Source organism: Lepus europaeus, chromosome 16 (assembly GCF_033115175.1).
Source record: "Lepus europaeus isolate LE1 chromosome 16, mLepTim1.pri, whole genome shotgun sequence".
NCBI lineage: Eukaryota > Metazoa > Chordata > Mammalia > Lagomorpha > Leporidae > Lepus > Lepus europaeus.
Window position 1 is genome coordinate 40232026 of NC_084842.1, and position 12589 is coordinate 40244614.

At 41.8% G+C, this 12589-nt stretch overlaps 1 protein-coding gene across 3 annotated transcripts in view; it reads right to left on the bottom strand.

Moving 5' to 3' along the window:
• The window catches only part of CLCN3 (chloride voltage-gated channel 3), a 100433-nt gene that overhangs the window by 82033 nt on the left and 5811 nt on the right, over positions 1-12589 (bottom strand). For all 3 annotated transcript variants that reach the window (XM_062213514.1, XM_062213516.1, XM_062213513.1), the window contains exon 2: positions 6587-6762. In XM_062213514.1, coding sequence (XP_062069498.1) covers positions 6587-6746 — 160 coding nt within the window. In that variant the 5' untranslated portion in view covers positions 6747-6762. The remainder of the gene's footprint in view (positions 1-6586; positions 6763-12589) is intronic.

Consider the following 12589-nt stretch of genomic DNA (forward strand, 5'->3'; position numbering starts at 1 on the left):
TGTAGTCCTAAAAATTTTAGCATCTTAAGAGCTTTTTCAGGACCTCTGTGAGGTTAAAGACATTTTTCAGTAATACTAAGATATTTGTATAAGTTTTCTATTGCTAGAATAACAAACTGTCTCCAACTTTGTGGCTTAAAACAACCCAAATTATTTTCTGATGTTTCTGGAGATCAGAAGTCTTAGATCAAGATGCCAGCAGGGCTGAATTCCTTCTGGAAGCTTCAGAGAACAATCTATTTCCTTGCCTTTTCCAGCTCCTAGGGACGACAGCTTTGTATCTCAAGGCATGTTTCTCACATCATTTCAACCTTTGGCATGCATCGCTGGGTCTACTACTGCTGACTCAGATCCTATCACCCTCCATCTTCTGAGGATCCTTGTGATGACACTAGGATCCCCCAGTTAATCCACAACAAATCCCGAATCCAAAGATCTTTAATGTAATCACATCCACAAAGACCCTTTTACCACATAACATATTTACAGGTTCTAGGACCAGATTGGGGAAGGAGAGGCTGTTATTTCAGCTGACAACATTATTTTATTATATTTATCTTATTTAAGAAGCAAAAAGACAGAGATAGACCACCCATTTTGTCTTGAACTAGTTATTTTTTGTTTCATAAGTAGAGTTTATACTTGGGAAGCCCAGTGAAGATTGGGGAGCTTCTGGCAGTTTCAAGAGGCCAAGGAGGGGGCACAGCAAGTTAAGCTGCTGCCTGCAAAGTGAGCATCCCATATTGGCGCAGCTGTTCCACTTCAGATCCTGCTTCCTGCTAATGTGCCTGGGAAAACAGTGGAAAATAGCCCAAATGCTTGGACTCCACACCCAGATGGAAGACCTGGATGAAGTTTCTGGCCCTGGCTTCAGATTGACTCAGCTCTGACCATTGCAGCCATCTGGGGAGTGAACCCAGAGGATGGAAGATTCTCCCTGCCCTGTAACTCTTTCTTTCAAATAAATAAATAAATCATAAAAAAAAAAAATTCCTCCTGTAACAGTATTAAACTAATCTAGAAGGAATAACCAATAATTAGCACATAAATCAAAAAGAAAAACTAATGGAACAGCAATGTGGTGTAGCAGGTTAAGCTGCCACCTGCAATGCTAGAATCCCACATGGATACTGCTTCAAGTCCTGGCTGCTCCACTTCCAATCCAGCTCCCTGCTAATGCTAACTTCAAAAAAACTGACTAGAAATGGGCACTGTGGCACAGCTGGTTAAGCTGCTGGTGTTGATGCTCATGTTCCATACTGGACTCCCAACTCCTCTGCTTCTGATCCAGCTTCCTGCTAACAAACCGTGGAAAGGTAGTGGATGATATCCCAAATATTTAGGTCACTGCCACCCACCTAGGAAATACGGATGGAGTTTCTGGTTACTAGCTCAGGCCTGGTTCAGTCCTGAGCATTTGGAGGGAGGACCAATAGATAGAAGATTTCTGTTTGCCTTCTCCCTCTCTGTCATTCTTTCAAATAAGCAAATAAATCTTTAAGTATATTAAGGGGCCAGCACTGTGGTATAGTAGGTTAAGCCTTCGCCTGTAGCACCAGCATCCAATATAGACAAAAGTTCAAATCTCGGGTGCATCACTTTCCATGCAGCTCCCTGCTAAGGTGCCTGAGAAAGCAGTGGGAGATGGCCCAGTGGGACCTAAGTGGGAGACCTGGAAGAAGCTCCAGGCTCCTGGTTTCCAACTGGCCCAGCTCCAGCCATTGCAACAATTTGGGCAGTGAACCAGCAGATGGAAAACTTCTCTCGCTGTCTCTCCCTCTCTCTATTACTCTGCCTCTCAAATAAATAAATCTTTTAAATAATGCTTTTTAAAAGTATATTAATATGGAGATTTTGTTTCAAAGTACAGAAATCTATAAAAAGTAATAGAAAAGGAATTCTATAGCTGGAAGATAACTGAAATCTAAAACTCAGTAGAAAATGACAATTAGATATACTACACAACTGTTGGAATGACTAAAATCCAAAACATTGACAATACAATGTTGAAAAGGATGTGGAGCAACAAGAATTCTCATTCACTGCTGGTGGGAATACAAAACACTACAGTTACTCTGTAAGATGGTTTGACAGTTTCTGAAAAAACTAAACATATTCTCACCATAGGATCTAGCTATTTATTATGCTCCTTGCTATATACTCCAATGAAATGAAAGTCACATGAAAAGATAAAGGATGAATAATACAGAAAAGAACATAAAAGTCACAGTGAAAAGATCTAACACGTGCAACTGGAGTCTCAAATGGAGAAAGAAGAATGGCAGAAGCAACATCTGAGGATACACTAGTTAAAACTGTCCAGTGACACACACACGCACACACACAAAATCAAATCACACACTTAGGAAACTCTAGTAACCCCACACAGAATTAATACAAAGAAAAATTACACTTCAGAACACCCTGGTTAAGTTTCTGTAAACCAAGGAGAAAGAAAAGGCTCTTTTTTTTTTTTTTTTTTTTTGACAGGCAGAGTGGATAGTGAGAGAGAGAGGCAGAGAGAAAGGTCTTCCTTTTTCCGTTGGTTCACCCTCCAATGGCCGCTTCGGCCGGTGCATCTCGCTGATCCGAAGCCAGGAGCCAGGTACTTCTGGTCTCCCATGTGGGTGCAGGACCCAAGGACTTGGGCCATCCTCAGGCACTGCCTTCCCGGGCCATAGCAGAGAGCTGACCTGGAAGAGGGGCAACTGGGATAGAATCCGGCACCCCAACCGGGACTAGAACCCGATGTGCCGGCGCCGCAAGGCAGAGGATTAGCCTGTTAAGCCACGGCGCCGGCCAAGAAAAGCCTCTTAAACCCAGTCAGAGGGGGAAAACATTAAAGACACATTACCCTTCAAGAAGCAACAAGACAGCTGACTTCTCAAGAGAAATCACAGAACGCAAATGACATCAGAATCACGTCTTAAAAGTGTTCAAAGAAGACAACTATAAATCTGAAACATAACTGTAAAAGTGTCCTCCAAAAATAAAGTTAAAACAAAGACTTATTCAATGTTTATTGCAGCTCAATTCACAATAGCTAAGACATGGAATCAACCTAAATGCCCATCAACAGACTGGATAAAGAAATTATAGGATATGTACTCTATAGGTATACAGCAGTAAAAAAAAAAAAAAAAATGAAAACTGGTCATTTGCAACAAAATGGAGGAACCTGGAAAACATCATGCTGACTAAAATAAGCCAGTCCCAAAGGGACAAATAGCATATGTTCTCCCTGATCTGTGACAACTAACTGAGCACCTAAAAGGAAACCTGTTGAAGTGAAATGGACACTATGAGAAACAATGTCTTGATCAGCCCTTGTCTTGACTGTCGAGAAACAACTTACTATTTTACGCTTTTTAGTATTTTTTTGTTCTACTGAATACCATTGGTTGAACCTTTAATTAACACACAATTATTCTTAGGCATTTAAATTTAACTGAAAAGTGATCCCTGTTAAATATAAGAGTGGGAATAAGAGAGGGAGGAGATGTACAGTTCGGCACATGCTCACTTGAACTTACCCCTAATGATAGAGCTAGAAACGTGCCAAGGGCTTCCAAATCAATCCCATCAAGGTGGCACATACCAATGCCATTTTGCTTGTTAAAGTGATCGGTTTAAGTTCATAATTGATCAAAAAGATAGGATTGTCAAAGGGATTACATAAATAAGACTAGTGTCTGCAAATAATAATTGATAGAAAAAAAGATGGCCGGCGCCGCGGCTCAGTAGGCTAATCCTCCGCCTTGCAGCACTGGCACACTGGGTTCTAGTCCCGGTCAGGGTGCCAGATTCTGTCCCGGTTACCCCTCTTCCAGGCCAGCTCTCTGCTATGGCCCAGGAGTGCAGTGGAGGATGGCCCAAGTGCTTGGGCCCTGCACCCCATGGGAGACCAGGAGAAGCATCTGGCTCCTGCCTTTGGATCAGCACGGTGCGCTGGCTGCTGCGCACCAGCCGCGGTGGCCATTGGAGGGTGAACCAACGGCAAAAAGGAAGACCTTTCTCTCTGTCTCTCTCTCACTATCCACTCTGTCAGAAAAAAAAAAAAAAAAAAAAGAAAGAAAGAAAAAGAAAAAAGAGGGAATGATCCTACATGGGAAGCAGGAAAAGAGCAGACTCATAGAATGGTAAATGCCCTAAACAGCACTCTGGCCTCAGAATGAGGCCTTAAGGCATTCGAATCTGGCTAAAAAGTCCATGAGAGTTTCGCAGGCATGGAAAGCCAAGACACTGTGGCAAAAAAAACAAAAACAAAAACAAAAACAAAAACAAAAACACCTAAATGAAAGATCTCTATGAGTGAGATCCCAGTGGAAAGAACGGGTCGTCAAAGAAGGAGGTACCTTTCTCTAAAGGGAGGAGAGAACTTCCACTTTGACTAGGGCCTTGTCTAAATAAGGTCAGAGTTTGTGAACTCAAGAGGCTTCCATAGCCTTGGCAGCTCATGACAAGAGCCTCAGGTAATTGCTGACGCCATAAATAAGAGTGTCAATTGTTAAATCAACAACGGAAGTCACTGTGCACCTATTCCCCATGTAGGACCTCTGTCCTTAATGTGTTGTACTATGCAAATTAATGGTAAAACTACTACTAAAATAGTACTCTATACTTTGTGTGTCTATGTGGGTGCAGTCTGTTGAAAGCTTTACTTAGTATATACTAAGTTGATCTTCTGTATATAAAGATAATTGAAAATGAATCTTGATGAAGAATGGGATGGGAGAGGGAGTGGGAGATGGGATGGTTGCGGATGGGAGGGAGGTTGAGGAGAAAAGGCACTATAATCCAAAAGTTGTACTTTGGAAATTTATATTTATTAAATAAAATTTGAAAAAAATACACTTATAAAACTCATTAAATATATTGCTAGCAGATGATCACTGAAGAAATACTAATGGGAGGGGCCGGCTTGTGGCGCAGTAGGTTAATCCTCTGCCTGGGGGCTGACATCCCATATGGGCGCTGGTTCTAGTCCTAGCTGCTCCTCTTCCAATCTAGCTCTCTGCTGTGGCCTGGGAAAGCATTAGAGGATGGCTCAAGTGCTTGGGCTCCTGCACCCGCATGGGAGACCAGGAAGAAGCACCTGGCTCCTTGCTTCAGATCAGCACAGCTCTGTCTGCTGCGGCCATTTGGGGAGTGAAACAACAGAAGGAAGACCTTTCTCTCTGTCTCTCCCTCTCACTGTCTATAACTCTACCTCTCAAACAAATTAATAAAATCTTAAAAAAAAAAATACTAATGGGAGTTCCACAGGCAAAAATATAACTCTGCCAGATAGAAACATGACAATGCTTCCATACTGTACACAATGAAGATCAATGGAAAAAGATGTGGCTAAATCTGAGTTGTCATTGACCATATCAAAAAAGAGGGGCTGGTGTTGTAGTGCAACAGGTTAAGCTGCCACCTACAACACTGGCATCCCAAAGCGGCACCAGTTTGTGTTCCCACTGCTTTATTTCCAATCCAGTTCCCTGCTAATGAGCTTGGGAAAGCAGTGGAAGATGGCCCAAGTGTTTGGGCCCCTGCCACCCATGTGGGGGATCAGAATGAAGCTCCTGGCTTCAGAATGGCCCAGTCCTGGCTGCTGTGGCCATTTGCGGAATGAACCAAAGGATGGAAGATCTCTCTCTCTCTCTCTCTCTCTCTCTCCACCTCTTTCTCTGTAACTCTGCCTTTCAAGTAAATAAATAAATCTTTGAAGAAAAAAAAAATAATATCTTGTGCAGTTCCAAATACACAAAGAATTAAAATCAAAAACAACAGAAGTACAAAAAGCAGGAATGGGACAAAAAGACGTCCTCACATTTTTCCATAAGTGGTAAAAGTTCAAATTTATAGAATAAATCAAGGGTACCTGCCAGAATCTCAAGAGTACTCACTAAATAAAATAGGTATATGTATAACTACTGTAGAAGGGAATAAAAATAAAGACAGAGGCCGGCGCCGTGGCTCACTAGGCTAATCCTCCGCCTGCGGCACCAGCACCCCAGGTTCTAGTCCCGGGTGGGGCTCCAGGTACTAGTCTCAGTTGTTCCTCTTCCAGTGCAGCTCTCTGCTGTGGCCCGGGAGGGCAGTGGAGGATGGCCAAAGGGCTTGGGTCCCTGCACCCACATGGGAGACTGGGAGGAAGTACCCGGCTCCTGGCTGCGGATCGGCGCAGCACCAGCCGTAGCAGCCATTAGGGGAGAGAACCAACGGAAGGAAGACCTTTCTCTCTGTCTCTTTCTCACTGTCTATGACTCTCTCTTGTCTCTCGCTCTCACTGTCTAACTCTGCCTGTCAAAAAAATAAATAAAAACAGAGAAAAGAACAGATGGAAGATCTAAAATAAAACATATTGATGTTTATATTAAATGTAATTGGGCTATGGGTTAATAAAAGACAAACTTAAAAAACAAAACTCGTACATATGCTAAATGCCACTGAATGCTACATTTAAAAATGGTCAAATTTGTCATGTGATCCATCTCAGTTAAAAAAAATAAAGGCAAAAAAACTGACCTCAATAAAATAATATACAGTTTAGGGAATATTCATGACTATGAATATTGAGTTGTAACATGGAACTTACCAACGGCTGTATCACCATCTAACAAATTGTCATCTTCAGAAGTTTGAAAGTCCATAATAACACCTGCTCCATCTAAAAGTTCCTCGTCACTACTTGCACTCGTTATACTGTTGTAGCTGTTTCTATAGTAGCCTCTATGGAACAGCTGCTCAGACTCCATTTAGCTGTCTGATTATCTGAAACAAAAAAGGAGGCAAAAAGTGGTTTTAACATTTTCCCAACATATAATAAAACTCATCTAGCTTAGCATAACCAAAGGAAAGTTATGATCTTTGTATTAAAAGAAAATAATATTAAGTTCATTCACTGTAACTATATAACTACAGCTACTTCCATTATGTTAAGTATTTTGGAGAGATTCAATAATTTTATTCTCACTATACAACAGTACAAGAGAAAGAATTCTTGAGGTAGTGATATAAAACAATCTCCAGAGGGAATTGTTAAGTTAAAAAAAAGTGCATAATACACAGAAGCATTCATAACATACAATCATATAAGTGGCTTTTACTCCCAGAAAAGGTTGTGGTGGGTTGGGGGGAGGAGAGATACAGTGCCCTATTGCTTATATCTGCATAGGCTATCTCAGGAGGGATTTTTAAGAAAGTTGCCCAGATAGAAAGGAACAAGATGGCTAAAGTACCAGGTCTGAAATGGAGACTGCTCCTTATAAATATTACCAGGTATAAGTACTGCGTAATTTGAAAAAAAAAAAATTTAACTGTAAATTTAAAATACTCATTTCATTCTCCTCTCATCATTCTAAAATTTATAACTTCAGGGTCCACAGTTAAACACTAGCCATGAGAACAATGACAATAGGTAACAATTTTTGGTTTTTCAAAAACAAATAAGCATGTTTCATTGTTTTTATTCTCCATGTTCCAGAAACAATTTTACTCTTAAGTAGATTGATTATTAAAATACACCTACTTACTTGCTCAGCATCAAAGAATTTAGCATAAGTTGGTGACACTAGCAATACACTGGAAAAGTACATGTGTAGAACTTCAAAGATACAGTCACAAAAGCAGTCAAACCAGTAAGCCTTGTAAAACAGGACTTACTAGGCATGCCATAGTAAATACATACACACATAATGACAGTAAGCACACTCTAATTCTAATGCTGAATTCTAATAGTGACTTATGGTACTGAATACTCATTTCAAGAAAATCTCTTATCCTCAGTACATTTTCCTCTGCACATGGAAAAATAACCTAATAGAACTTCAGAAACAAAAAAGTATTTACAAAGCTTTTACAGTTTTTTAAAAACTTTAGGTAGTATTGATAATAACTATCTTTTTAACTGAGTCAGTATATGTTTCCTAACTTAAAGACCACTCTGAAGAAGACAAAGTTCTTAGAACTGCTTAAGAGCACCCTTCTATTCTCAGCACCTGGCATACTAACTGTAACAGTATATGGATAGTAAATGTCAAACTGTTTATTCAGTCAATGAGATAATAGAAAGAAATGTGGAATGGGTGTTTCACTTAGCATTAACATGTTAATTATGGCACCTACCACCCACATTGAAGTGCCTGTGTTAAACTTCCAGTTCAGACTCCTAATTCAGACTCCTAATTCTAATTTCCTGTTAATGCAAATTCTGGGAAGCACCCATGTGGGAGACCTGAATTGAGTTCCTGGCTCCCAGCTTCTGCCAGGTCTAGACCAGCCTCAGCCCTTATGGACATTTTGGGAGTGAATCAAACCATGGGAGCTTTCATTCCCTCTCTCTCATTCGCCTGCTCTACCTTTCAAATGTGAAAGAAAAAGGTATTCAATTAAAAATATATATACCTCCCTGCAACAGTGTTAAAGTAGAGGGAATAATCAATAATTAACATATAAGTCATTTAAAAAAAACTTAGGGGCTAGCGTTGTGGTTTAGTGGGTTAAGCTTCTGACTGAAATGCTAGAATCCCATATGGGTACTGCTTCAAGTCTCGGCTGCTTCACTTTCAATCCAGCTCCCTGGTAATGTGCCTGGAAAAGCAGCAGAAGATGGCCCAAGTGGGCCCTTGTCAAACCCACATGGGAGACCAGGTACTTGAGCCATCACCTGTTGCCTCCCAGGGTGCACATGAACAGGAAGCTGGAATCAGAAGCAGAGCTGGGACTCAAACCCAGGTACTCCTGACACGGGATGAGGGTATCACATGTAGCATCTTAACTGCTGCACAAAAGACTCATCCCAAGCTAAGAAATTTGTGCTTCTATAGTGGCAACTAAAACATTGCAATTGTTGAGTAAATAAGCAAATAGTTCCTTAAAAAACACTAATGTTTTTATATATTTTATAGTTCAAGAATGACTTGTATTTTGAAGTATCAGAGCATGTTTGCTAAGATTTTGCAAAGAACACCTACATCCTATCCTTCACTTCTTTGCACGATGACAGAGTAGAAAGGCTTCATACAGGTGATAACTACTTCAGTGCCCTTTAGCTAGAGGGTTTACACAGCACTGGGAAATCAATATAAAATATATAAAATAAACCTTTCTTTTTACCTGGGATGTCAATCAGAAAACCCCAATATATCTCCCTTCATTTCAACCCAGAGTCCATCACATACCAGTAAATAATAACACATACCAATAAATAATAACTCTCAAACTGTTAAAAACAATTTCATGACATCTCTGAGACATACAGAGACCAAACCTTTCTTTATAACAGCACCCAATTATACTCCAAATAAATTAAACTAATGCCTTTGTCAGTTATTATTTATATAAATCTGATAACTTAAAAAAAGCAAAGTGGGGCTAGTGCTGTGGCGCAGTGGGTTAAAGCCCCGGCCTGCAGTGCCAGCATCCTATATGGGCACCGGCTCAAGACCTGGCTGCTACACTTACAATCCAGCTCTATGCTATGGCCTGGAAAAGCAGTGGAAGGTGACCCAAGTGCTTGGGCCCCTGCACCCATGTGGGAGACCCAGAAGAAGCTCCTGGCTCCTGGCCTCAGTTGGGCCTAGTTCCAGCTGTTGCAGCCACCTGGGGATGGATGACTTTTCTCTCTGCCTCTGCCTCTCTATATCTCTGTCTTTCAAATAAATAAATAAATCTTTAAAATCTTAAAAAACAAACAAACAAACAAAAAAACCCACAAACACCTAAAACTCTCATTAACCCAGAGACCTATAGAGCTAACTTTCTGATAGAATAGCCATTAGCCATAGATGGCTCTGGAGCCCTTGAAACATGGCTAAGCCAATTTGAAACACAAAGTATAAAATACCTACTAGATTTCTAATATTTAACATGAAAAAAAGTCAAATTTTTACTAATAGTTTTATATTGACTATATGTTGAACTAATGTTTTAGATACCTGAGGTTAAATAAAACACATTATTAAAATGACCCTTGCCAATTTCTTTTTACCATTTTAATGTGGTTATTAAAATTTTTTAAATTATACATGCAGCACAAATATTTTTATTGAACAGCACTACTATAAAATATTCAAATTTCTATGGCAGCATAAAAGACACATAACAGAAGAAAAATCTCAATATAGTGCTAAATCTTTCTAGTTTCTAAACTGAATTCCGGCCAACACCGCGGCTAAATAGGCTAACCCTCCACCTGCGGCACTGGCACCCCGGGTTCTAGTCCCAGTTGGGGCGCCGGATTCTGTCCCGGTTGCCCCTCTTCCAGTCCAGCTCTCTGCTGTGGCCCAGGAAGGCAGTGGAGATGGCTCAAGTCCTTGGGCCCTGTACTCACATGGGAGACCAGGATAAGCACCTGGCTCCTGGCTTCGGATCAGCGCGGTGCGCTGGCCACGGCGGCCATTGGAGGGTGAACCTGTGGTAAAAGGAAGACCTTTCTCTCTGTCTCTGTCTCTCTCTCACTGTTTAACTCTGCCTGTCCTCTAAAACTCATGTTTGGAATTTAATTATTATGATCACATTGACAGACAGAACCCTTAGGAGGTGATTAAGTCATATGGGCTCTGCCTTTATGAATGAATTATGCTGCTATTGTGGGAAGAGGTTAATTATAGTGAGAGTGGATTCCTAGTAAAAAGGAGTTCCTCGATTTTCTTTCCCATTCTCCCCCATAATCATGCAGCATGAGGCCCCCCTCATATGATGCTGGTGCTGTATTCTTGGAATTGCCAATCTCTAGAATCTTGAGTCAAATTTCTTTCTTCATTAATTACCTACCACAGGTATTCTGTTATTGCAGCAGGAAACGGACTAAAACATCACTGAAGGTGAGAGACAAATGACTATGGTGGTATGTTAGGCATCACAGGAGAGTTATATACAAGGGGTTCAGTATCATTGAGAAGTAAGCACACTGGTGGTAAAGAGCCTATAAAAAACACTGTATGGGGGGCCACCACCTTTAGTGCTGGAATCCCATATAGGTGCTGCTCCACTTCCAGTCCAGCTCTCTGCTATGGCCTGGGAAAGCAGTGGAGGATGGCCCAAGTCCTTGGGTCTCTGCACCCATGTGAGAGACCCTGGGGGAGGCTTCTGGCTCCTGGCTTCGGATTGGCCCACCTCCAGCTGTTGTGGCCATCTGAGGAGTGAACCAGTAGATGGAAGACCTCTCTCTTTCTCTCTGCCTCAGCCTCTCTGTAACCCTGCCTTTAAAATAAACAAATAAATCTTCAAAAAAAGAAAAAATACTGAACAAGAGAATGTTTAAGCAGCATACAGGATGAGTCAACTAGGTCAAGCACAAGGTGAAATGTCAATATAGGGAAAAAGAAAAAAGTATGCATGACAACACAAAGCGTAGTAACAAAACCTACTTGTGTGGCTTATGTAAGAGGTAAGGGACTAGAGAGTAGTCAGGGAGGTGGAGATAAACCGGATCATGGATCATGGATCATGGCTCGAATGTCACGCTAAGAACTCATATGTGTGTGTGTGTGTATATACACTCATCTACACACATGGGGAAACCATGAAGGGTTTTTTTTTTAAGATTAATTTATTTATTTGAAAGGCAGAGTTACAGAAAGGCAGAGGCAGAGGCACACAGAGAGAGTAAAGTCTTCCATTCGCTGACTGACTCCCCAAATAGCTGCAATGGCCACAGCTGAGCCAATCCAAAGCCAGGAGCCAGGAGCTTCTTCCAGGTCTCCTGGGTGCAGGGGCCCAAGGTCTTGGGACATCCTCCACTGCTTTCCCAGGTGCATTAGCAGGCAGCTGTTATCAGAAGTGAGGCAGGGCCAAGCGCCGCAGCTCACTTGGCTAATCCTTTGCCTGCAGCACTGGTACCCTGGGTTCTAGCCCCGGTTGGGGTGCAGGATTCTGTCCCGGTTGCTCCTCTTCCAGTCCAGCTCTCTGATGTGCCCCGGGAAGGCAGTGCCTGAGGATGGCCCAAGTGCTTGGGCCCTGCACCCGCATGGGAGACCAGGAGGAAGCACCTGGTTCCTGGCTTTGGATCAGCGCAGCACACCAGCCACAGCAGCCATTTGTGGGGTAAACCAACGGAGAGGACCTTTCTCTCTCTCTCTCTCTCTCTCTCTCTCTCTCTCTCTTGCTGTTTAACTCTGCCCGTCAAAAAAAAAAAAAAAAAAAAAATGTAGCAGCCAGGACTTGAACTGGCGCCCAAATGGGATGCCGGCACTGCAGGCCAGGGCTTTAACCCATTTGCCACAGCGCTGGCCACTCCATGGGGCTTTAAAAAGAAAAACCACATGAACAGATAGGAATTTTAGCAAGCCGACACTGACAGCAGAAGGGAAAACAGATTAGAAGGGCCAGAGAAGAATAAAGACAGTGGGAGGAATTAGGTGAGAGCAAACCACTGAACAATTCCGAACACGAAATAGCGAAGGCACAACTGAACTAAGATACAGCAATATGGAGAAGCAGAGAAAGTTCTAAGAAAAATTTCAGAGGATTTGGTAATTAATAAAAGGTGAGGAATGGTGACTTGACTGATTGAGGAGAGTTTGCAGAAACAAATTTCAGTCTCCTACAAAACTCACAGGACTCAAGATCAGAGTGCTCTTTCCAACTTCAGGATTTT